Source organism: Delphinus delphis, chromosome 11 (assembly GCF_949987515.2).
Source record: "Delphinus delphis chromosome 11, mDelDel1.2, whole genome shotgun sequence".
Taxonomy (NCBI): domain Eukaryota; kingdom Metazoa; phylum Chordata; class Mammalia; order Artiodactyla; family Delphinidae; genus Delphinus; species Delphinus delphis.
The window spans coordinates 77960187-77987227 of record NC_082693.1 but is presented as its reverse complement, the minus strand read 5'-3'; the positions used below and the strand labels follow the sequence as shown (position 1 = coordinate 77987227).

General features: G+C 37.8%; 1 protein-coding gene across 1 annotated transcript in view; it reads right to left on the bottom strand.

The window, feature by feature from the left end:
• Positions 1–27041, bottom strand: part of LOC132433968 (cilia- and flagella-associated protein 54) — a 216771-nt gene that overhangs the window by 116638 nt on the left and 73092 nt on the right. Inside the window, exons 20-25 of the mRNA XM_060025420.1 lie at positions 23422–23514; positions 22978–23163; positions 14359–14495; positions 11267–11414; positions 9397–9552; positions 4629–4748 (exon numbers count right to left, since the gene is read on the bottom strand). Coding sequence (XP_059881403.1) covers positions 4629–4748; positions 9397–9552; positions 11267–11414; positions 14359–14495; positions 22978–23163; positions 23422–23514 — 840 coding nt within the window. The remainder of the gene's footprint in view (positions 1–4628; positions 4749–9396; positions 9553–11266; positions 11415–14358; positions 14496–22977; positions 23164–23421; positions 23515–27041) is intronic.

Sequence of the window (27041 nt, the reverse complement as noted above, 5' to 3'; positions counted from 1 at the left end):
TTCCCCCTTTCCCACCCAGGGTTCAACAAATTGCATTGTACTCACCCAACTGCCCAGATCCTGGATTACTGTGGACTCTTCCCTCTCCCTCCTTGATCCCCCCCTACTCAATTCTATCTCATAAATAACTCTTGAATCCTTTCAATTCTATCTCTCACTTTTTCCACACTAGTTTAGTTCATCACCTCTCGCCTTCTAACTCATTTCCTGCCTCGGATCTTATCCCCCTCTAATTATTAGCTGTTGTGCAACCAGAATAATTTCTTTTTTCTAAAATGCAAATCTCATTACGTCATTCCCAGGTTTGAAACCCTTGAATGGCTTCTCTCTGACCTCATTAGATGGCCATTCATCCTCTGGTACTTGTTCACTGTTCCACTTTTTAAGGTGACTGAAATATTTAATCATATCCTCCATAATTAAAAATAAATCTGATCCTTCTTTTCCCAAACTGTGAAATTATTTCCTATTTTCTCATTGATTACTGCCTGAGGCAATCAATGTTAATAATCCTGCAACTGTTGTATTTTTTAAAAATAAATGCCTTTAAGCTTTGTCTATAGTGTCTTATCATTAAAAAAAGTATTTTTAAATGATCGTGTCATCTATTTATCTATTTTTGTGTGTGTATCTTTTGAATTTTGTGGCCTGTTGAGAAAGGTCTCCCGATTTCAAGGCAATCCAAATATCCTCAAATCCATCTGGACTTCATTTTGTTTACAGTATGAGGTAGGGCTCTGGCGTTATTTTCAAATGAAGAGTCGGTTATATCACCACCTTTTATTGATAAATTATCATTTTCTCAATGAATATAAATGCCACCTTTGTCTTATATTAAGTTCTTCCTGTAGACCCGGAGCCAGCTCTTCCTGGAGTCTCTTATTTTATTCCACTGATCTATTTGCCCGTTACTCTATTAAGACCATTTTTTATTGAAGTGGCCTTGGTAAATTTTAATACCTACTGAGAATTTCTAAGTAACACTAATCAGTTTCAAAGAAAGCTCACTAGGATTCTGATTAAAACTGCAATGCATGGAAATATTATTTTAGGAAAGATTTATATAGCTATGACAGTAAGCCTTCCTATTCAGGAACTTGGTGTGGCCTGCCATATGTGCAGATCTTATTTTGTGTCCTTCAGTAAGATTTCACATTTCTTTTACTTAGGTTCTTTAACATTTTGTTAAGTTTAAAATAGTGTGTATTATAAGTGGTATATTTTCCCCTGTCCATTTCTAACTGGCTACTACTCATATTAAAAATAAAAACAATAAGAAAAACATTAAAAAAAAACCAACTTATCAGTGTCTTACATAACTTTCTAACTTCTTATAAATTCTTATACCATTTTATAAATTCTTTTTAATTCTAGTAATCTTTTACTAGATTCTCATGGGGTTTTGAGACCTCTACAATTACAAATTATGCTTTTCTAATATTATAAAATTATTTCATACCTTATCTATTTCATCAGACCAGATCTCTACAAATAATGAATCACATTATTAAGAGTCAGTATCTCCTGTGCCTGATTTTAAGGAAACAGCTTCAAAAATTTGCCGTTTAGTATGATATGTGCTAAAAATTTTTGGTAAATGTCTTTATCATTATGCAATAACTTCCTTCCCTTCCTAACCTATTTAGAAGTTTTATTAGGAAAAGTTGCTGAGTGTTATCAAACGCGTTTGTAGCATTTTTCATATAACCTAATTGTTTTTCTCCTTTAATTTGCTGTTGTAAACAATTCAAGTTTTGTTTTAATTCAGACTTCATCTTTAATACTTGACAGTGAGACTGCCCTAAGACCAGAAAGTGCCAGGTGCCATCCAGGAGCGATTGGAAGGACACTACATAATGCCTCTCTTTGTCCTGATTAATGTTTTGGACACTGAATTCTGCTTTTTCAAATATGAAAATTGCCACCCTTCCTTCATTTTTGTTTGCATTTTCCCAATATCTTTGTCTATTTATTTTTCAAATTGCTTGTTATCTTGCTTTACAAGTGTTTCTTCAAATAATACACATTTGAATCTGCCTTTTCAGCCCATCTGACAGTCTCTGTCTCCTGAGTTCATTCACGCTTAGGGAAGTAATTAATGTACTTGGTTTTATTCCTTCCATCTTAAGTACAATCTCACTTTCCTTCTTCTTACCTTCGCTGAATTAGCCATTTTTCGTCCCTGTCATTTTTTCCTGTTCCTTTTTCCTCCCTGTCATTCCTCTGTTTGCTTTTCTTTCCTGTCAATTTTGAAGTCCTACTGTGCTTTAAAGATCAGCTCATGCCTACATATTCCTGAGTCATCTCTAAATACATATATTCCATCAAAAGAAAATAATAATGTTATACAATATGTGGGGAATTCCCTGGTGGCACAGTGGTTAAGAATCTGCCTGCAAATGCAGGGGACACGGGTTCGAGCCCTGGTTCAGGAAGATCCCACATGCCGCGGAGCAACTAAGCCCATGCGCCACAACTACTGAGCCTGCAGCTTGAGAGCCCATGAACCACAACTATCTGAGCCCACGTGCCACAACTACTGAAGCTCACGCGCCTAGAGCCCGTGCTCTGCAACAAGAGAAGCCACTGCAATGAGAGGCCCACACACCACAACGAAGAGTAGCCCCTGCTCGCCACAACGAGAGAAAGCCCGCGCGCAGCAACGAAGACCCGACGTAGCCAAAAATTAATTAATTAATTAATTTAAAAAAATGTTATACAACATGTAGTTTTATACTATATGTATTTTTAACACACATGCACCATGCATCTATAGCTGCTCACGCCTCCCTCAACCCCAAACAGGATAGAAGCTTTAGTTCTAGGTTACTGTTAAGTTTTTCTTTCAAGGATGACTCTTATATTTCAAAAGTCCCTACTTAGCATTTATATTACAAAGTCCTAGTCACATCATTATTATCTATTTAACTTTAATAATACATATATTGCAAGATTCGATGCTCCCATTATTCCTCTCCTTTTTGTCTTTCCCTATCTTGGGATTTCTGTTCTGAACCAACTGTCATTTGATAGAGTATTTCCCCAAGTGTTGTCCTCAGATAAGTACATGGACAGAATACTTTTTAAATGCCTGCACTTCTGAAAATGTTTATTTTGCCCTGACAAATGAATGATATCTTTTCCTGGTTAGTAATTTTGGGGCCTTAGTCTTCTTCCCTCAGGATTCTATAAATGTTGCTCCAGGAATTTAACTGTTAGTGTTGCTGATTAAAAAAGTCTGAAGCTAATTGATTCTCTTTCCATTGCAAATAAATAATCTGTTCTTTGGGTCTCAAAACTTTAAGATTCATCCTTATCCTTGGACTTCAGGAATTTCACCAACATGTGTCTACACATATATTCTTACATTAATCCCGCCTGGCACTCAGAAAGATGATTACTTCTCTACTTATTTCTTTTCTACCTCCAGACTCCTTTGTTTCATGTTATGACTTCTGGATCTGTCTTGTGAATTTATCTCTAGATAATTCTATTCTACATTGTTGGGTATTTCTTGAGCTTCCAGATGTGACTCGAGAAGTACCATAATCATAATCTTTACCTATTTTTTAATCAAAAATTAAATTTGTTGTATATGAAAGCTGTTAAGAGTAAATCCTAAGAGTTCTCATCACAAGAAAAAAAATTTTTTTCTATTTCTTTAATTTTGTATCTATAGGAGATGATGCATGTTCACTAAATTTATTGTGGTAATCACTTCATGACGTATGTAAATCAAGTCATTATGTTGTACACCTTAAACTTACACAGTGCTGTATGCCAGTTATATCTCAGTAAAACCGGAAGAAAAAACTTAAATTTGTTCTGATTGCATTGCTTGACAGGTTTCTTTTTCTTAAGTCATCTCTGATCCTTTTCAACATGGTGAGGGTAAATAATACAATTATTCTAGTGTTTGGCCTCTTCCCTTAAGTGAGTTGTTATTTTTCTTCCTGCTAAAGGCTTATGCTCCCTCAGCATCTACACAGATCAGGTCATAGATGTCTCTCCAAGAGCGGCAAACCAGTGAGTGACGGAAGGAATATGATTTTCTGCTCCTGAAGTCAGGCCAGGAGCCTGAATTGCCAGCAAACCATGACCTTTTTGCTAAGGTAGAGGGTAGAGGCCTCTCTGTTGCCAGACCTCCACAGAAGCAAACTTAAGTCCCATCATATCAGCCCATCCATGCAGTATTCTTCCAGATCACTGCCAAATCAGAAAGGTTCTGGGAAGACTACATAAAATAGGTAGGCAAATATGGCCCTTCTTTGAAGAGATTCACTGGATTCAGTCAACCAAAGCCCTTGAAGAAACACACAATGCTGGCCTTTGAGCCAAGCAGTGAGGATACATAAGCCTACACCTCTCTGCCCCTGGTATCTTGTTCTTTCTTGATTCTAAAATGAATGAGGTCCCATAAAATGTCCTCTTTCAGCCCCCTCTCCCTGGCCTAAGATAGGCCCTTCCAGACTTTACCAACTAGCCTGCTCAGGCTACTTTTGATCTAAAATGCTTTGGGGGTATTATTTTTCAAAGTATTCTAATTACTGTGATTACAAGTAGCTTAACTTGCTAAACCATTAGGGCTCCTAAGTTTCATGACACTAGACAAAGAATGAGATAAATACCTTTGTTATGTAGAAGATACAACAAGCTATCATGTGCTGTACACTTTCAAAGCTCGCAATATGTTTCTTTGAGTGAATATTTGGTAGGCCTTGCAAAACCACAACACACTTTATCAATATCTGAAATATAGAAGCACAATGGTTTTTGCTGAAAACTATCATCCTTACTCATTAAAAAATGCTCTATTCAAATCATGAAGGTTTTAAGCCATCAAATTTTATTGTTTTTAATAATTATGGTTAAATTGCTTATTATGCATAAAGAAGTGTACCCGGAGATAAAACTGATAAATTCAATTTTCAGATGAGTCCTTCATCTAAAGTAACTTGAAAACTAGTGGAGAGGATAAAATAAATATACAAATAAATAAAACAAAGCTCATTTTGACAAGTGCCATAGAAGACATAGGCAGAATGTTACATGCATACAAGAAACTAAAGATCACATTCAGGCTTAGGAGGACTTCGAAAAACCACATGGAGAAAGATGTACCATATTAAATATACAGTGATACGGGTACTTGAAATAATAGTTTCCTTTAAAATTAAAACCAAGCACTCATATCCCAGGAAATCAATTAATATTGGCACTTAGTTCCTTAACTACTCCTCATATTATGTGATCCCGAATTTGATCCAGAGCTAGACAATTAAGTTGAGCTTTCAATCCTGCCTCACAGTTCTGAGCAATGTTACTATCAGAAAAGCAGAGCTGAGACTGCATCAATCTATTCATCATTCAGATTATCCCAAAAGACAAATTAATATATGGAGGTTGGTCCTTTGTGGGCATATTAATTGCTTCAAGCCACCATTCTAACAATATTATTACTGTTGTTACAGAACACTTATGAATTTCTTTTAATGCTGCTTTAATTCCTCCCCTCCACCATCACCCTCTCCCACCCTACCGTACCATATCCCCAAATCGTGTTAACAACCTAGCAGCTCTGTAGTCTTCTCTAGGCTCATGTAATTATGCATGTGTGTGTGTGTGTGTGTGTGTATAAATGTGTGTGTGTATATATATATATATATATGGAGGGTTAATGTTATTTTACAAAATGATATTTATACACACCTTTCTGAACTATGCATCTCCCCTTCAAGCATGTCTTGTGAAAAATCCCTCCAAGTCTACAGGTATACCTCTAATTCATCATTTCTAATGGTTACATAACATTATTTAGTGTGAACCAATCATAATTTATTCAGCCATTTCCAGATTCTTCCTGTTGCACAAAAAGGTTGATGTTTTACAATCTGGCAGTACTGGCCATCCTCCTGTTACTGCATGTCCTCTTTGTCTCCAGCTTTTTTGCCACCATCAAGAATGCCACATGGGCTTCCCTGGTGGCGCAGTGGTTGGGAGTCCGCCTGCCAATGCAGGGGGCGCGGGTTCATGCCCCGGTCCGGGAGGATCCCGCGTGCCGCGGGGCGGCTGGGCCTGTGAGCCATGGCCGCTGAGCCTGCGCACCCAGAGCCTGTGCTCCACAACGGGAGAGGCCACAACAGTGAGGCCCATGAACCGAAAAAAAAAAAAAGAATGCCACAATAAACATGCTTATACAGGGAATTCCCTGGTGGTCCAGTGGTTAGGACTTAGCGCTTTCACTGCCATGGCCTGGGTTCAATCCCCCAGTTGGGGAACTAATATCCCACAAGCAGTGTGGCGCGGACACACAAAAACAACAGAAAAAACACCCTTATACAAGCTCAGTTGCCAAAATGAGTGGCAAGTGAGGTGCCAGCTTTGAGACGACACCCAGCGAGGGTGAGGCACCATCCTCCAGGGCCCAGTATACACTCTAAATCAGTGACCCTTATGTGGTACTGTGTTCCCAGCAGGTAGAACACATGGAACCAACGGGTGGAACTAGGGGTGATTTTAATCTATGGGATAAATTGCTAATAAAGGGACAACTGTGTTGGGTAAATGTACTTTTTAATTTACTAAAATCTTACTCTATGGTAAAAATTACTAGCAGAGGAATTTGTATGTTAAGTATATTTGCTTTTAATTTTACTTCAATTATATTCAGTTTAATTAAAATTAAGATTGCTTTACCAAATTTCAAAGCCAATAAAATTCACATTTCTCCCACCAATGAAAGGGAATGTCTTTGCCCCACATCCTCACCAACAATAGGAGTTACAGATCTTTTCAACTCTGCTAGTGATATCATATTACTGATTTAATGTGCATTTCTATGGATATTCAGAACTTGAGTATCTTTTCATATGTTTTTTGGCTACTTGAATTTGCTCTCCTGTAAACTGCCTATTATTATCCTGTGCCCATTTTTTATTAGTTACTGTCAATTTGTAAGACTTTTTGTTATATATATTTACCCTCATCAGTGCTACTTTTCCCAGATCCCTAAATTATCTACTATCTTTGTTATGGTCCCTTTCGTCACATATGGGTTGCCATAAATATAGTCAAATGTGTCTTATTTTTCTTGTTATTTCCAAGAGTTCTATCTTGGTTAGAAAGTGTTTCCCAACCCTGGGTTGCATATGTAATCTCTCGGGTTTTCTTTTTTTTCCTAAAAGTTTTGGTGAAGTGGAATGCCAATTCCATCATATATGACATTCTCATCCAAAGTGAGGCCTATTTCTGGAATCTCTCCTTTGTTCCACTCATCTTTTCCTGCTCTGAGTAATACAATTTATTTTGAAACTCCTTTCCTAAGGTCTTCCTCATAGCTACAACCCACTTTCTGAGTTAAAGGCATCCTGAAGCAGTGGGATCCTGGAGAATGACAGGGGACTACCCTGAACTCAACCAACTAAGCATCAATTGCAGGTGCTGTCCCCAGGGTGGTGTCTTTGCTGGAGCACACTAAAAGGGGTGCCTTGATGTGGCTGATGTTGTCTTTTCTATCCTATTGGACAGAAGTAATCTCCTATGGGGAAGAAGTATCAGAAGGAGTTCCCAGTCACACTGGGCAGACAAGAACATACATTTAGAGTCTTGCCACAGGGCAATGATAACTCTCCCACCCTCTGACCTAATATTTTATGAAAGAACCTGAACTTTCTGGACACGTCTCAAAACAAAACATTGGACCGCCATCAAAAAACCATGTTAATTGAACCTAATAAATAAGAAATGGTAAATACATTGCAGATGTGAGATGCATGTCCTCCAGAGGGTAGAAATAAACCCTAAGAAGAGTCAGGGGCCTGACACATTAAGGAAATGTCTGGGCCACGCTGAGACACTCCCTCCAAAGTAGGTCTGACATCTGGAATCTCTCACCTCTAAGAAGACAGAACAATGCCAGGGAAATGCTTTTGGGGTCCGGAGGAAGCATATTCCACATTCTGGAACACTGCTCTAATCCACTCACAAGTGACATGGAACTGCCAGCTATGAGTCTAGATTTTGGATTTTGGAGGCAGATCTCCTCAATAGCTGAACTATTGAGTTGGCCAAAAAGTCTGTTTGGTTTTAAATAAAAATAAGACACATTTTTCATTTTCACCAAGAACTTTATTGAACAACGAATTTATTAACCAAATGAACTTTTTGGCCAACCCAATACTTACTAGGTGGGGGGCATGTGAGAGAAGCAGGCATGTCTATGCTCCAGTTTAGCCCCTCCAAGGGGAATATTTGTTAAGTTACTGAAGCTCTCGGGTTAGTTTCCTCAATGGTGAATTAAACACTTTATACTTTGCATGAGTTCACTCATATCTTCTTGATTCTCAAAATCTGAGTCAATGATGATGGTGACAGCCAACGATGGTGATAGTGATGACTTTGTGTAAGCATCAGCAGTCAAATCTTACTTCTCTCATTGCTTCCTGTGGTAGGCAGAATTCTAAGACAGTCCTCAAGATTCTGCCCCTGGTGTACAAGCCCTGTATAATCCCTTCTCCTTGAGGGCGAGTAGGACCTGTGATGGGATGCTCACTCTCATCACTACATTACATTATATAAGACTCCTCGTGCATCTTAGAGGATACTCCCCTGCTGGCCTGAAAGAAGCAAACTGCCATGTGGTGGAGAAGGCCATGTGGCAGGGCACTGGTAGCCAGCCCTTCAGAACTAAGGACCTCATCACACAGCCACAAGGAAATTAATTCTCTCAACAACCAATGAGTCTGGAAGAGAACCCAGAAGCTCAGGTGAGATCACAGCTCCGACCAACGCCTTGATTTTAGCCTGATGAGACCCTGATCAGAAGATCCAGACAACCTGTATCCAGCCTCCTGACCTACAGAGACTATGAGATAGTAAATGGGTGTTGTTTTGAGCCACTGAGTTTATAGTGATTTGTTAGGAAGCATAGACAACTAATATAATCCCTTCAGCCAGGTCCCACCTACCCTTTTTCCAAAAATTCCAACTCCATCACAGAGACATCAAGTCTTTTTTCTCCTGGGTCATCCATCAGTTTTTCCCCCTAGATGATGGCTTTCACAATATGCTTTGAATAAATATTGTTGTTTCTAACATTACAAGAACATAAAAATTGAAATAACTTAAAAAACCTAGAAAAGTATATTGCCAATATTTAAATATGGACAGCAATGGGGCTGACTTTTCAGGGAAACACATTTTAAGTCCTTATTTCTATTCGCCCAGATATACAATTTAAATTATTAAGACGTTTTTCAGTTAACTCATGAAATTTCATAATACTTGCTCTTGACCTATTTGTACTTTCTAAGGACACATTGCTTTTTCTTTTCCAAAATGCATTATTGAGTTTCCTTTGTAAAATACCCTTATCTGGGCGGAAAAAAATACCCTTACCCGTACAACAGGTACCAAAACAATACTGTGATAGATGATAGGAGCAAGGAGGCCATAACATTGAGTAACAGCTTGAAGGGCATAACTGGAATCATTTAGGTAGTTGCTCAGTTCCAATGCCACTAATACTCTCTCACATTCAGTTAGTCTAGCAATCTGTAAAGGAACAGGTATTGTTACTCAAGTTGAACATCAGGTACTTAACTCATGTGCCTCTAATGAGAAGAAAGGATAGGAAATGTGATCCTTGTGGCTTAACAATAACAGGAAGGTTGATATAAAGAAAAACCTAAATTCAGGAACAACTCTAACTCCCCAATAATGCTACATATGGATGACACGATCTTAGAATTAAACTTTAGAATTTTTTATAAATTACAATACAAATACCACTAGTGACAGAAAAGGAACCAATCTTTTTTAATTGGTAAGATAAAATCTTGGCTATAGTTTAGGGAAAAAAATCTAGCTTTTTCAAAAACATAAACTATAACAAATAATAATTAAAATATAATATTGCTGTAATATTGGTCCTACATGATTAACAGTGTCTTATTTCCCTCCTGGATTTGTGGGAAAATGGTAAATTTACTCTAGACAAAACTAAATCTTCTATTATACTTCTGCTACTGTAAAAAAAAAAAAAAGGTAAATTTTCAATAGACCAAACTAATCTTCTGTTATACTTCTGCTACTTAAAGTAAAATGTAAAGTTAGGCTTTGTGTGATTAAACGCCACTTAAAAAGAGTAAGAATGCTATCTTATTCCTTATTTCTCTTTCTTGGAGAAAGATTTCATTATTTGTCTGTATACACACACAAGATTATGAACACAGAAAACAGTATGAGTGGCAACCAGAAATTTCCACACAGCAAATTATTATTAGAATGGTAGTCTAGCATTCTGGAATTCACTTAAGTACTTAAACATTGTCCTTATTTTCAGACTAGATTATGAAAAAAAGAAACTAAATGCAATGTATTAGGAACAGGTAGATGGCTGTGAATGCTTGGGCTCTACAAGACTGTGAACTTGTCTTAGGCAAAGAATCATGTTTTTTTCACTTTCATATCCACAGAAACTGGCACAGTCTCATGTAACAAGTTACTGGTTAATTAATTAATGAATAAGTGGATGATAGGAAAAAGCAACTGTAAAAGAAAAAAAAAATAAGGCAAAAGTCTCCATATACCTAAGGTGAGTAAAGAAGGAAAGAGAGAAAAAGAAGAGTGAAACTCAATCTAGATTGAAAAAAACAATGTAGGATTGTTACTAAAAACAAGAGCATTGTAAGCTTGCTGATGTATGAAGAGCAATGTTTATAAGCACCCTGAGGACCTATCAATAAGACGTAAGTTAAATTCTGCCTCTGCACAGGAATGCAATATTATAATTTTAAAGAATGTGGCAGACGGATATGTACCAACATGAAAATATGTCCAAGATATATTATGAAAAGTGTTTAAAAGGCAAATTTCAGAACAGCAAGTAGATCATGATTCCATTTTTGTAAATAATAACATATTTGTCTATGCATACTTTTAAAAATTGGAGAAATCACATGAAAACAATAATGTAGTATTCTTAGGGGCAATAGGACTACAATGGGTTTCACTTTATACATTTTTGGATATCTGAATTGATACTACTTTTATTCAGGAAAAATATATATAAATTGAAAAGAAGGGAAAAACACCATGAACTCCAGCCTGTGAAACCTACATACAATATCAAATAAACCAGCACAATCATGCAGAGGCCTCTCAGTCCATTCACAAGCCAGGATATGCAATCCCCAAAGAACATAAACGTGAAACATCAACCAACACAGGGAAATCAGCACATGTGCAATCACTTTAATTCACTTACTTGTTGAGAGGCGAAAATCTCATTGCCTTTAATATTATCACAGAAAAGATTTTCTTCTTTAATTTTAATGTCACTTGTTACAAAAATATTTCTAAGAAAAAGATATAAGAGAATTGAAGAACTCTCTGCCAAAATATCTGAATGTAATCTGCAAAAAGAAGTAAATGATGTTACAGGTATACATTGATTTAGCATGTGAACTCGACTTTTTAGACTGATTTGTTCTTAATACCGACACAATGATCCCAAGACAGCAGCACAAGTTTATGGAACAAAAGTCTGTGGAACAGTTGCTCTTGCACAGCTGTTTAAACTGAAATTAAAGACTATTCTTAACAAGCTCACACTAAGAAAATTAAGCTGTTGACATATTATGTCATGGATACATAAAAATAACTACTGGCAAAGTTTTCTGGTTCTGATATATAAAGTTCTATTCTATCAATATAATGAAATCGCTATAGATATTCAGAAGTTTGGGAAATAGGTCCAATATTTCAATCAATAAACTTTCTGAAAGTGAGGGTTATTTATAGCAAAATCAGCCACGGTTAAAGAGAGGTAGAGACAGAGAGATTTGGGGTGGGGCGGTGGAGGGGCAGAGTTACTTCTAATTATCTTTTCTAAATCACAGTCAACAGTGCCAACCACTGGCAAAACCGTGAAATCTGTAGTCCATAGTCCCTTCCTTGCCCTTACGCCTTACTTGGTGACAAACCCTCTCTCCTAAGCTTCAAGTCCCTCCACTCTCCATACCCTCTATCCCTATAAAACGGGAAAGGATCTGACATCAGTAATTCACACCTGAAGACGATCTGTTTCACCACCATGTTAAACTCCGAAATTGTCTTTGCCCGGAGACTTTTAGTTCTCCCGCTTCCGCAACTCATATACTAAACTTTCTTTGTCCTCGCCACGACCATGAGTACCTAGACATACACAATGAGTCCAGACTATCGCCTCCCCCTGGCTCTATTTCCTCCCCTACCCAGCTCGGGCTCTGGTCAGTCATTTCCATAGTGACCTCTCTAGCACTTCAGATTCTGCACCCCTTATTTTATGCAATAATCAACTTGCCTGACCTTGCATAGATGTCACCGTTCAACTTTTCTATCCCTGCCACAATGGTCAATCATTCACTTATTCATTCTCCTTATTCCTTTTTTTTTCCCCACTCAAACTGGCATTTGCTCAACACCTACCATGACACTATTCTAGGCCCTGGGATATAAAGATGAATCAAATGTAGCCCTCAGCCATAAGGAATGGGACTCTACTACAATGCATGTTACATAACATCAACTGAGTCATTAGTGATTCTCAGCAATACTTCGTTTATCCCTGATGTCTCCTTGTTCATATTCCCCACAGGAAATGATCTGAACCCCCTGTTCCCCATCCCATGTGCTCTGATATCCTCCTAGCTCTATCACCATATATCCTCAGGCTCTCCCTCTCCGCTGGCTCCCTTCTCTCCATCCTCCAAAATTCTTTCCTTAAGCCCGCCTTCCCCCTCAAGCCTCTGCCCACTTTCCTCTTATGTTTACCACCAAACTTCACAGGAGTAGTCTTTTCTTGTTACTATTCTCCATTTTCATTTATTCCTTAGCCAATTGCAAAACGCTTCTGGCCCATCACGGCACAAAAATGGCTCTCTTCAACTTACCAATGTCTTCCTAATTGCCAACTCTAAAAGCCTCTTCTCAGTTTTCATCCTACCCAACATCTCTGCAGCATTTTCTTGAGCAACTGCCCTGCCTGACCTTGCACTAGGATATAATACTGCTGGCCAGTCCCTCCGTGGTGACGTTCTCACTTCCCTTGGCAATGCACTTTCCTGGACTTTCACTTCCAGAACTGATCCTTTTCAATTTCCTTCCTTGGTTCCAACTCCTGCTTCTGCCTCTTAAATGTAAGCAATGCCCAGGGTTCAAGTCCAGCCTTCCACCTTTTCTGCTAAACAGTCATTCCCCGGGTGATATCACTCATTGTCAAAATTTCAATGATGACCTCAATGGACAGTTTATATTTCCATGTCTCTAGCCTTGACCTCTCTCCTGAGTGTGAGCACTAAATATCCAACTACCTACTGGACATATATCTACAAAGACGTCCTGCTGGAAAAACTAAACTCCAAATATCCCCAAATTCATTCTCTTCCTCCAAAAACTTATTCCACATCTCAGGTTCCCTTAGTAAACCTCAGAGGCTTCCCATCACTGGAAATCCCAGCCAACTTTCACTCCTTCCTCTTATCCCCATGAATCACATAAAATCTTCCAGACCTGTCTCTTCCTCTGAAATCCCTCTCAAATCCATCCCCCATAGCACTGAGCATTCTTGTACATAGTAAACACCAAGTCTACGTTTGTTTAATTGAATGGAATTATACATTTATGTGAATAAGCGTTACCAATGCCTTGCCTCATCCAGCATTTGCATTTTTAAGCTTATTGTCTTTGACTGAGGGGTGAAGGATTTGTCTTATTAATTTCAGGCATTAACAAGCAGGTAAAGGAGACGGTTGTTGAACATGTTGAGACGGGCTGAAATTACACCAATGCTCATTTCTGATGCTGCTTTTAGACTCTGGTTTCTTAAGGAAAAATGGCAAAGGATGGCCTGTGGCTTTACATGGCTTCTACAGGCCTATTTTCAGTTGATGGTCTAATCCTGGGAGCCTCCTCAAGCAAAGGAAAAGCCTTCTTACCCCAAGAGTCCATCCATCAGACCCTAACCTTAACCTCAACCTGACCTTGCTCTGTTACAAAGGTCCCCAATGCATATTCGTGTTTTCTAGTATATAACTGACATTACTTTGGTTAGTATTTGGTATTTTTTTCCATAACCTCATTACCTTATATTCAGAATGTATCCATATGCTTCCAGTGTTTTTTCTGATTCTAACACAGAAGTTTCTAACAAGGACTCAAGCCTTTGGAATATACACACTTACTAAAATACTTATTGGAAATAGTTTTACATGGACCATCTTAACATGAAATTGAAAATAAATTAATTCTAGGCTTCACAGCCAACATCTATATTTTCAATAAGCAAATTAATATTTTTAAAAGAATATTTTGAATTACCTTCTGTGTGTAACAGTCATTATATTGCTTAAACTAATAATGGATTGGTCATCCTGAAGTGGTGAAGCAACAAAATAATCCCAAACTGGGGAGAAAACTTTCTTAGACAATTCATAGTTACCAATCTGATAGGCGACCTGCAGCAGAAAGCACATTACCTTAAGCATTACTTGAATTTGTGAAATGTGTGTTTTAAACAAGAATTCTGAGAAGGTCCTATCGCACACTAATTTCATACAAAGTTATTCACATTTGCTGTTCCGCTCTACGGGGCCACAGCAAGGTAACGACAGCCACTGGCAAGGGAGACAGACACATTTTGAAATCTCTTTTATTTCTAAATGGCGTGGAAATGTGAAACTCTGTAAGGATGTTTCGAATGCTCATAAGCAAAACAAAGATCACATCTGAGCCAAATTAATTTCATTCCCATCTATCTCGGCAGTGCACTCCATTTACTACAGACACTGTTCTAATGAACAATCTGTTCCAAAAGAAACAATCAGATTTCTCAAACCCAAAATAATGAAATATACTTCATTCTCCTCTGGTTCTGATGCTTTCCGAGCTATTGTGCAACAAAGGGTTCACAGCTGAAAAGAGTGAGGAGTAAAAGAGAGACGCTTCCAAGAAGCCATCCTGTGTTTTAACACGTTCAACATTCAGCAAAATAACTGATTTCACTGGTAAAACCTAGAAGCTCAGGAGAAAAATAAAGTCATCACCTTACCTATCTCTTTGAGTAGAACATAGTTCTTTAAATACATCTCTAAAGATCACTCTATACAAATATGTATAACAATATAAAATCATACCACATGAGTTATGTGCTGCTTCAAATCCTTAGTGGAAGCAGGTAGGATGTAAAGTATTAATAAATACATTAAATTAAGTATGCAGATGACATGTTGCTAGACTGTATTCCACACAAGGGAATAACTTACAGGGCCAGAACTTTTAAAATCTGCCAAGTCAGTACTCATAATCAACCAACCAGTAAACTTTTATGAAGTTTCTACTCTGTGCTAAGCACTGTAAAGATAGATTCTTCAAAGCTTAAAACGATCTCATACGCCATGAAACTGTAATCAAGTTACAGACGTAAAACACATGAAATCACAGAAAAATTGCAAATAACAACATCATAATTGTGGAAACTTAGAAAAGGAGAAATGAAGGCTATAAGGAGGAATCAGGGCTTGAGGTGAACCCCAAGGCAGGGATAAAGTTCTGATGGGCACAGTTTAGACAGAAACTCAAAAAGGTCCCATAATGGAAATTGCCACAGTGCCTTTGAGACTGGAAAGACAGGTCAGAATTTCAAGAAAACTAGGCAGTATGATTGGTTAGGTAAAGTGGGACATGATTTCAGAAAGCCTTGAAAATCAGGTGGAAGTATTTAAAGATGTCAAGTACTAGACCAAGCACTTTACCAGCAATGCTGTGTTGACTCCTCATTGACCTCTATGACCATCCCTGTTTTTCAGATGAAGAGACTGGGGCGTTGACAAGTTGAATAATTTGTACAGAGCCTGATAATCAGTAAAAACAATAGTAGAGCCAAGACTTAGTGTGACAGATGAGGTCCCTTCTCTGGGCCACAGTGGTAAAATGAAAAAGTTGGGCTAAGTGGTCACTAAAACACCATTATAATTCTAAGATTTACCGTGGAAAATGGTAACAGGTGATGTGTAAGGGAGTTGGTGAAACTATAACTGAATGCTCTTTCCTTTTAAAATATAGCCTTTTAAAAACAGTGTTATTTCTGGGTCACTTTGCTGTACAGTAGAAATTAGTGCAACACTGTAAATCAACTACACTTCAATTAAAAAAAAGAGGGAAAATGTAAAAATGTTATTCAGTCAGTGGACATTGCAAAACAAGAAAAGATGCCATGATAAAACTAAGGTCTATAAATTCATGAGTCTGTGTGGGCTAACAGAGAAGTGCTGTGATAACCAGCCAGTTCAAAGATGGTTGACTAGTAGTCACCCGTAGGACCGACGTTAGAAGGAGTGAGGTTAAAATGAGAAAGAAGCACTAAACGACTAATGAGACAACTAAGCACAGGAGAGACCTCCTCCTTGATACATGACCTTCACACTTGGCTTCTACAACACATCCCTTTTCAGCTGCCTTGGCAGGCTCCTCCTCTTTTCCCCTCTCTCATGTTAGCATGCCCCAGGGCTCAGTCTTTGGATCTCTTCTCTCTCCTGTCTGCACTCCTTTCCTTGGTGCTGTCATCCAGCCCCATGGCTTTAGTTGTCACATGACTACTCTCAAACCCCTCTGCTGCCCAGCCCTCTCTCCCAAACTCCAGATTCATACATCTAACTGACTACTCAAAAATTCTCTCCGAATATCTAACAAACATCTGACCTTAACATGTCCCAAACTGCGTTTCTGATCTCCCTCCGCCCCAAATCTGTACCACTCACACCCTTCCCCAACTCATCTGAGGTCAAGTCTGTCCACCCACCCACTCACCTTTTACCTCCCTAAACAATCCTTTTGGCCCCTCTGCTCAGTCATTCTGGTCTCCTTGCTGTTTATATTATACCAGGTGCACTTCTGGAAATCTGGAATCCTTCAGGCTTTTGTTCTAGCTCCTGCTGTGGAATGCTCTTCCTCCAGAGAGCCACTCCCTCACCTCCTTCAAGTCTCTGCTCAAATCTCATCTTCCAGATGATGCCTTCTCTGACCACCCTACTTAATACTATACTCTACCTTCCTTTCCCCCAGTTCACATTTCCAGTTCCTCTGACCATACTCTACATTTTCCTTCCACAGAACTTACCTTCTAATATACTAGATAGTTTATTCCTTTACTGTGTTCATCGTTTATTACTTACCTCTCACCACGGCATTTTGCTCACTTCGCTTAGAACAGTGGTTCTCAAAGTATGGTCCCTGGACCATCAGCATCTGCATCACCTAGGAACTTGTTATAAATGCAAAATTCTCAGGCCCTACCCCAAACCTAGTGAATCATAAACTCTGGTGGTGGGACCAGTAATCTGTTTAACCAGCATTGCAGATCATTCTGATACAAGTTTTAGAATCACTAGCCTAGAGCAATGCCTAGCACAGAGTAAGCACCCAATAATAAGGTGTTAAATGAACTTAAAAATCCTCTTTTCCTGATAATTTCCCCCTACCTACAGAAGAGGACAGCCAGCAACGGTACTATACAATAGCATGATTGACTGGCCCAGGCTGAGGGCCTGACCCAAGCTGGGTGTTTTATAGCCCCCCCTGCAAAGCAGGATGGACCCCCTACACACACCCAAAGTTTGGTTCTGATGTTAAGGCTGATGACACTACATGCACCAGGAGAATTTGAGAGAAAGTTTATTATTCACACAAGGGCCTCCCAGGGAGAGTCCCTTGGGCAGGCAGAGGCAGGTCTGGGATGGCTTTGGGCAGAGCAGAAGGAATGGGTTGGGCTTTGATTAGTGGCTGGAGGATAGGACTGGGTGAAAGTTCCTGCCAGTTGGGACGTTTAAATTTCCTGCAGGCACCAAAGGAGAAGGTGAACTCATAGACCTCCCTATCAGCCTGCTCAGATGTGGGGCTACGGGAAAAAAGAAGGCTGAGGTTTAAAAACAAGCCAACAGCCAAACATTAAAAATGAGTTCAGACTCTTTCTTACATTGGGTGAGCCAATCAGAGTCTCTTTTTCAGGAGTTTGGAATAAAGATTAGAACACAGCTAGCCGGTCGGTCCCTGTATATAACTGAAACTGAGGAATACACAAAAAAGTTCAGGGGCTGCTATTTTCCCTCCCGAGATGGAAAAGAAAAGAAAGGAAAGTCAATATTTAAAAAGAAAAAGAAAGCAGATGTAGAGAGACAGAGCCAGAGGTATGAGACTTGGAGCTGCCTGGACTTTGCAGCCTTCCCAGGGCCAGGCTGCATTCCCCCAAGCAAGGCTTTCTTGCAATCAGGGTCTTAGCTGAAACCATAAGTCAAAATTATCTAAACAAGGGTTACTGTTGTGGTGATGAGATTGATTTAAAAAAAAAAAAAAAACACAACAGTTCAAAGGAAGAAGAAATGATACCTAGCATAGAACCTGGCACAAAGCAGACACTGAATTCATCAATAAACAGATGAGCAGAGAGGGTGGTAATGTTCAGAAAGAGGATAAGAGGGAAAAGAAGATTTGAACCTTCTTAATGAGATTTTTAAATGGGGATGACTACCTTTTACCTGGTAGCCCTATTTTTTTTTGAATGGTCATAGACAAAAGGCAAACCTCTATTAACAAAAGAGTTTCAATGAATTCATACATGAATTGGGAAAGAAAAGTATGATTTTTAGTTTCCTTTCTCCTGCCACCAGCATCAAACTCTACTGCCCATACTGATCATCACGACCAGCAGGGCAGCACCAACCCAGGCAGAGAATAGATGGGAGAGAGGTGGGCTCTAGAAGGACTTGGCACATGTTAGATGGTGAACACATGACTTCCTTGGAACCTGGACAGATCAGTAGAAAGGCATGAGCTCATTCAAATGTCAGGCTTACCATCTACTACCAGAGTAACCCTGGGTAAATTATCAGTACTTAACATCCCTAAGACACCCTTTCTGGAATAAAATGGGATTGGCAGAAGAAGGGTTAAATTAATCTGTTTCTTCAACTTGAAATGAAAGTAATGATACCACCTCATAGAGTTACTGTAATCAATGGAATAATGAATCTTAAAATGTCTATCACACAGTTTTTTAACAAATGATATTCCTCACTTCCTTATCTCAGCAAGTCATTGTGCCCACTCACTATTTGATTTAGTAGTTCAATAATCCAGCAGTATATGGCATTTGGTCTTGTATTCATTTTACAGATAGGGAAATTGAGACCAAGCAATTTGTCTAAAATCCTAAAATCCTGCTCACAGATTTCTAACTGTCTATATTTTATATCACATTATCTAGCCATTTCCAACTTAAAAGGGAATAATAAAAAGAAATGAGCCTATAAAGAGGTGGAAATTGGATAATATCTGTAGATAATATATAATTCATAAAGTTTCCTCAAAAAATTTTCCAGATAGCCTAAACTAGTTTTCTACATTAATGGAAAATCCAGTGAAGATTCACCTGACTTTACTATTGTTTATAGAAAAATGTTTAGTCAAAGTATAACCTAAAACACCAAACCAAGTTAATCATAGGCATTTAGTGAAGTAACTCCATATTTTACTATAAAATTTTTATAATATTTTTTTAAAAATAGAATTATCCTGAAACTAAAAACTAGCCACTCTCATGAAAAATTGTAATTTTTCACTGCAATTCCAAAAGAAAGGTACCTTTTCCTGATAAAACTTGAAAGCTTAAACTCAAATTTTAAATTAAGGAGGAAATTTTATGAGGAAATTCTGCTTTAGCCACTTAACATGATGAGAGAGAATGCTCATAAACTGTCATAAATGAACTCCAGTACTGCAAATACAGTATCAGTAAAGAAACACAGGTCATTACTTTATGACACTTCTCATTATCCTAGCAGTATAGCTTGGACTTCCTTTTATTAACTTTCAGTGAAAGTTCTGCCAAATAAAGCGTGAGAGTCAAACCACTCCCTGGAGAAAAATTAGACCTTGATGAAATATTCGGTCCCTCACTCTGAAATAACTCCATCGCTGCAAATTAGGAAATATATTAGATTCCAAAGAAATCAAAACATCAGAAAACCATGAGCCAATATGACACACTAAACCAATGCCAGACAAATCCTAGCAATTCTGTCAATTAAATTTTCTTTGAAAAATATGATAATATAAAATTCCAGCAAGACCTTAGCTTATAATACTAATCAACTATTAAGAGGAAAAAACGGCACAATAGAAATGTGATAAAATTTAGAAGAGCCATCAGCTCTACAGCCAACCATAAACTTAAAATTACAGGCTTGAGACTTAGGTCAATGAGTCACTTTTTCTAAAATCGCATTCACTGGTGACATGTTTTAAGTCAGGCAATCATTTCAGGAAAAAATGTCAATTCATGAGTATATCTATAATTAAGAACAACAATAATATTCATTAAGCGCCTACTGTGTTGTAAGCGTTACGGTTAAACATTTGACATGCATAATTCCATTTAATACTCATAATAGTTCTGGGAGGTAACTACTATTATTATTCCACTTCACAGATGAAGGTTACTTGCCCAATGTCACACGGCTAATGTGAGGACCTGAAACTTAAACTCAGGTCTGTCTGTCTCTATGAACCCAGAAACTTCACTTCTATAAACTGATACTAAGAAAATAATCATGGATGCAGGTAAAGATGCTCAACATCACTAATTATTAGAGAAACAGAAGTCAAAACTACAATGAGGTATCATCTCACACTGGGCAGAATGCCATTATCAAAAAGTCTATAAATAAATTCTGGGGAGGGTGTGGAGAAAAGGGAACCCTCTTGCACTGTTGGTGGGAATGTAAATTGGTGCAGTCACTATGGGAACCGGAAGGAAGTCCCTTAAAAAACTGAAACTAGAACAACCATATGATCCAACAGTCCCACTCCTGGGCATATATCAAGAGAAAACTATAATTCAAAAAGGTACATGCACCCCAATGTTGATTGCAGCACTATTTACAATAGCCAGGACATGGAAACAACCCAAGTGCCCATCAACAGATGATTGGTTTAATGTGATATGTAAACACATACACACACACATACACACACGCAATGGAATATTACTCAGCCATAAAAAAGAATAAAATATTACCATTTGCATCAACATGGATGGACCTAGAGATTATCATACTAAGTGAAGTAAGTCAGAAAGACAAATACCATATGATATCACTTATATGTAGAATCTAAAATATGGGGCTTCCCTGGTGGCACAGTGGTTGAGAGTCTGCCTGCCGATGCAGGGGACACAGGTTCATGCCCCGGTCCGGGAAGATCCCACATGCCGCAGAGTGGCTGGGCCTGTGAGCCACAGCCGCTGAGCCTGTGCATCCGGAGCCCGTGCTCCACAACGGGAGAGGCCACAGCAGTGAGAGGCCCACATACCGCAAAAAATAAAAATAAAAAAATAAAATATGACAGAAATGACCTTATCTACAAAACAGAAACAGACTCAGAGACATAGAAAACAAACTTACGGTTACCATAGGGGAAAGGGAGGAGGAAAGGGATAAATTAGGGGTATGGGATTAACAGATACAAACTACTATACATAAAATAAATAATCATCAAGTATTTACTGTATGGCACAGGGAACTATATTCAATATCTTATAACTTACAATGGAAAATAATCTGAAAAGAATACATACATATATATAATTGAATCATGTTGCTGCACACCTGAAACTAACACAATATTGTAAAACAACTGATATATATATTTTTATTGAAGTATGGTTGATTTACAATGTTGTGTTAGATTCTGGTGTACAGCAACATGATTCAGTTATACATATATATACACATATACTTTTTCATATTCTTTTCCATTATGGTTTATTACAGGATACTGAATATAGTTCCCTGTGCTATACAGTAGAACTTTATTGTTTATCTATTTTATATACAGTAGTTTGTATCTGTTAATCCCAAACTCCTAATTTATCCTTCCTCCACCCCCTTTCCCCTTTGGTAACCACAAGTTTGTTTTCTATGTTTGCGAGTCTGCTTCTGTCCCATAAACAAGTTCATTTGTGTCATATTTTAGATTCCACACATAAGTGATATTATATGGTATCTGTCTTTCTCTTTCTGACTTACTTAAGTATGATAATCTCTAGGTCCATCCATTGCTGCAAATGGCATTATTTCGTTCTTTTTTATGGTTGAGTAGTATTCCATTGTGTATACATATACTACACTGTGATATATTTTAAGATGCAATACCATGCAGATGTTAAAAATTATGTTTTGAAAGAATACTTAATGGAATGGAAAAAAGTCAATTATGTATTAAATGGAAATATCAGATGTAAAGTAATATGTACACTATGACTAAAATTATATATTATACATAAATTCACATACATATGTGTATATATTTCTATGTACATATTGTCTGTAGATATATATATGTGTGTATGTATACATACACACACAAAGAAAAGCATATCTCTGGATCAGGGTTGCTCAACCTTCGCACCGTTGACATTTTGGACCGGATAACACTTTGCTGGGAGAGGGGTGCTGCCCTTTCCACTGTAGGGTGCTTATCAGCATCCCTGACCTCTACCCTCTAGATGCCAGCAGCACTCCTCTAGATTGCGACTACCAAAAATGTCTCCAGACATTGACATATATGTCCCCCCAGGGGCCAAAATTGCTTCAGCTTAAGAACTGCTACTCTGGATGACAGGAAAACAGATAACATTTATTTCCAAAATTTCTAAAATCAATGTGTGTTGCATTTAAAATCCAGGAAAAAAGTGTTATTGTAAAAAGCAAACTCATGAATACGAGAAGTAACGATTTATATTTTATGAGACTAAACTGCAATCATGGAAAATATATATTACAGGAGCTTTAGAATATCTGCTGTGACTGTTTTTTCATCAGAAATTACTTAGTAACTGCTTAACGGGAAAAAACAGAGGAAAAAATTAGAAGAAATCTTTTCTACCTGTGTTAGTAACATCCGAGCAGTAACAGCAGAAAGAGGTGGGTAAACCAGAATTGGTTTAGTCGTCTCCCCAATAGCATCACCAATAAGCTTTCCATTAGAACAATAAGCAGCAATTGCAAAGATATATTTTTCATTGGTTTCTAAACCTTTTACTTCAAAAATGCTTTTGCCATCAGCCGGTATCTATTAACAAAAACATATTTCAAGTTATGCATGGAAAATTAAACGGGTCTTTAAAAATATAATTAAGTGACCTCTTTATGTTAAGGGAAGAAAACCTTTTTCATTTACTGTTGGATTTTAGTTATGACTCAAGATGAAATCAGACAAATTCACTGAAATAATGACTACATAAAGGAGAAAAATGAACAACACTCAATTGTCATTAATGAGACTTTTGGTAAGATTTCCTGACATTGAGGTTTTTTTAATTCGACGTACCGCTTCTCCCGAGTTTGGGAGATGATTATTGTTCAGTCTTACTTTTCCATAGCTCCCTTCTGCTTTGCAACCCAAAATGCAGTACCAGGAGACCTGCCACGGAGAGAGATGAGCCCGTCATCTGTTTAACAAAGCACTCAATTTCTTTTATCATGATGTGGCAAAAGGAATACTTTTCTACATAAAAATATAACTATTCAAGTTTTAAAACATGAAACCTAAGTTTATAAAAATACTTTACTCTTTAAAAAAAGAGATTTACTCTTTAAAAAAAGACAAATATAGTTTACCTGGGACCACCAAGACTAAAATAGTATTCATTATTAATTATTTTTAACTACTATTAAGTGAGCAGTTCCTATGTGTTAAGCATTGTTAGGAAATTTACATATATTTTTTCATATCTGAAACATCCCTATGAGATAGGATTTCTATTGCTATTTTGCTTTACAAAAGATGGAGATGCAGAGACGTTCAATAACTTGCCCAAGATCAGACAGTGGCAGGGAGTGACTCCAAAGATGACATCATCTTGATGAAAAAAAAGACCTACTCCGAAATGATTTTCATATTTTATTTAATAATATGGGACAAAAAGCAGGTAGTAAAAAAAGCAAGATACTAAACTGTAGTATTTTAAGTAAAATGTAAAAATACATATGAAAAAGCCTGGAAGAAAATGTTCCTAAATAAGAATAGTAGTAGAGTTCGGATGATAAAACGGTAAGATTACGGATAATTTTTTTTCTCTAGTTTATAAATTTCCTGAAACATGATATTCTTTTGACAATTCTTAAATACAGATGTAAACCAAAAGCAAAATGCAAATTACACAGAAACAATCAAACTTAAACTTGATTAAATGGTTAGACAACGGTCTTTTTGCCAAGATGTCAAAATAATGGAGATTCCTCATGGTAATGCACTATTCTCACTGTAGGGGGTAAGGGAGAGAGTTGATACCTAGGGAAAAGCATTATTAGGAGCCATACTGTCCAGGGATTAGTGATGGAAGGGTTGTCATCACTGTGGCATTCCCTTTTCCCAAAGGCTCCACCTCACAACATCTCAACTCCTAAAATAGAAAATAAGGGAAATGTAATTGTCTCTAAGAAGCAACTGCCTCTTACAGCTTAGCCCGCTAATTCTTCCTCTGGGTCAATGGAAGAATCCTCATTGTATCTTGTCTGCACAAGTAGTTCTCAACTCTGACTATGCACAAGAATTATTTTTTAAAATACAGTTTGTACAGAATCAACCATTTTTTAAAATTACATATACCTAAGCCTGCCTAGTCTCAATGAATAAGACTGTCTGGTACAAATAGCCGAAGTTTTGTGTTTCCAAAGAAAATTTCTCAAGTGATTAAAGAGCATTAGGAAAGGCAGAATTTCGAGGACAAAGAGAATGTTGAAGGAATTTGGAACCTGGAGGCCAGGAGAAAAAAACTCAGCTGAATCTCAGAAAAATTTAGAAACTACCTTTCCTTGATTTTTCATGCAAAAAGAGTACCATGGGGCAGGGAGGGGGAAGGCAAAAGATGGTGTTTTATGACTTAGATCAGCGGTCCCCCCTCTTTTTGGCACCAGGGACTGGTTTTGTGGAAGACAATTTTTCCACAGACCAGGGCGGGGCGGGGGCGGCGGTGTGGTGATGGTACAGGCGGTAATGTCAGCAATAGGGAGCGATGGGGAGCGGCAGATGAAGATTCGCTCGCTCGCCTCTCACCTCCTGCTGTGTGGCCCGGTTCCTAACAGGCCACAGACCGGTACCAGTCCGTGACCCGGGGGTTGCAGACCCCTGACTTAGATCATTATTGCTCCAAGTTAAGCTCTACATACAATCCAGAATTTGAAGGGTAAATTTTCTCTAAAAGCATTTTTACAAGCAGGCTTTATATTCCTATTGTGTTCCACAGATGAAAACATCTTAGTCTGTGAAACTATTAGAAGACTATGTCCTTAGAGTCTATGTAAGAGAAACGACACCATGGACAAACCACCACTAGCTTTGGAAATAAAAGTTTACAAGTAACACTAGCATTTTCAACCATTAAAACAGATGTTAATGCAACAAATGCCTTAACAAGAGGTTTTGATAAAACAAAAGATGGCTGAAATCTCAAACTAGAAAAGGTATTTAAGTCCATAGCACCATCTAGTGCTATGGAGTGGGTAACAGAAGGTATAATTTCCAGGAGCACACAACTTTACCAAAATATAATATACATCAACTTCACATCATGTGCTGAGTGACAAGTCTTACAAGTACAGGTCAAGTATGGGATGCTTATGCCTTCCTATTAATAAGCATTATGAAATAAACTAGTCACTAATTTGAGATACATAAAAAATAAGAACCTGGTTAAATAAATCAAAACATTCAAGTAAAAACAAACGAAAACTCTTGGCAAATCATCCAGTCTTAGTTCTGTACTGAATTTCCGAAGTCAGTGATCCTTATTCTTAAACAGATCCCCAAAATCCAAAGTTGAATTTTAAAACTATTAGCAACTGCAATAATGCATTTATTATAGCAGTTAGGATGAATGTTGCTTCTATTCCTCCAATTATAAGGCATTATGAAGGTGGTATTACTTCTCACTGATGTCCACCTCCCATTAGTCTGAAGCTTCTCAAAATATGGAACCATGCTTTATTTGTGTTTATTTTTATACGTTACCTCACATAGAGCTTGACAGATAGCAGACACTCAATAATGCTCATTGGACAGAATTTATGAAAAAAAATCATCAGATAATATAATCACAGTGTATAACCTCATTAACTGATTTTAGCTAACTTTACTACATATGTTTAATACAAGGGATGGAAGAACATCGGTTAATATGCCAAGAATATGCTATAATATCTCATTTAATTTTCACAGAAGAAACATTTTACAAATGGAAAAGATAACAAAAGCAAATTTTAAAAAAACACTCAGAAAGTATATTTAGATTTCGTAAGGTCATACTGCTGGGGTAGAGCTAGAATTTTAAATCTGTATTTGTCTGACTTCAAAGCCCATGCCCTTTCCACTATATCAAGACGATGTATTTAAGTTCAAGCAGAACATCCTAAGAATAACAAAGAAACAACTTTGTTTTTTCTACAACACCAAAGAGCATGTGTTCATCACCCAAAAGAGGAAAATGTAATATTTAAAATATAAATTAGGTGGAACCAAATGCTTATGAGGAAACTAAATCTCAAATAACAGTCCCATTTAGGCCAAGTTCCAAGGCACTGGGGCTAGGAGAGAGCTTCAATAAATACATAAAGAATTATGACTTATAATGTGGTTGGAATTATCATTTGTTTGCATTAAAAGAATCCCCATTGGGCTTCCCTGGTGGCGCAGTGGTTGAGAGTCCGCCTGCCGATGCAGGGGACACGGGTTCGTGCCCGGATCCGGGAAGATCCCACATGCCGCAGAGCGGCTGGGCCCGTGAGCCATGGCCGCTGAGCCTGCGTGTCCAGAGCCTGCACTCTGCAACGGGCGAGGCCACAACAGTGAGAGGCCCGCGTACCAGAAAAGAAAAAAAAAGGATCCCCATTTACACAGAAGAACTTTCGGAAGAGTCTCTAAATTCACCACCCCCAAATTTTCTTATCTTC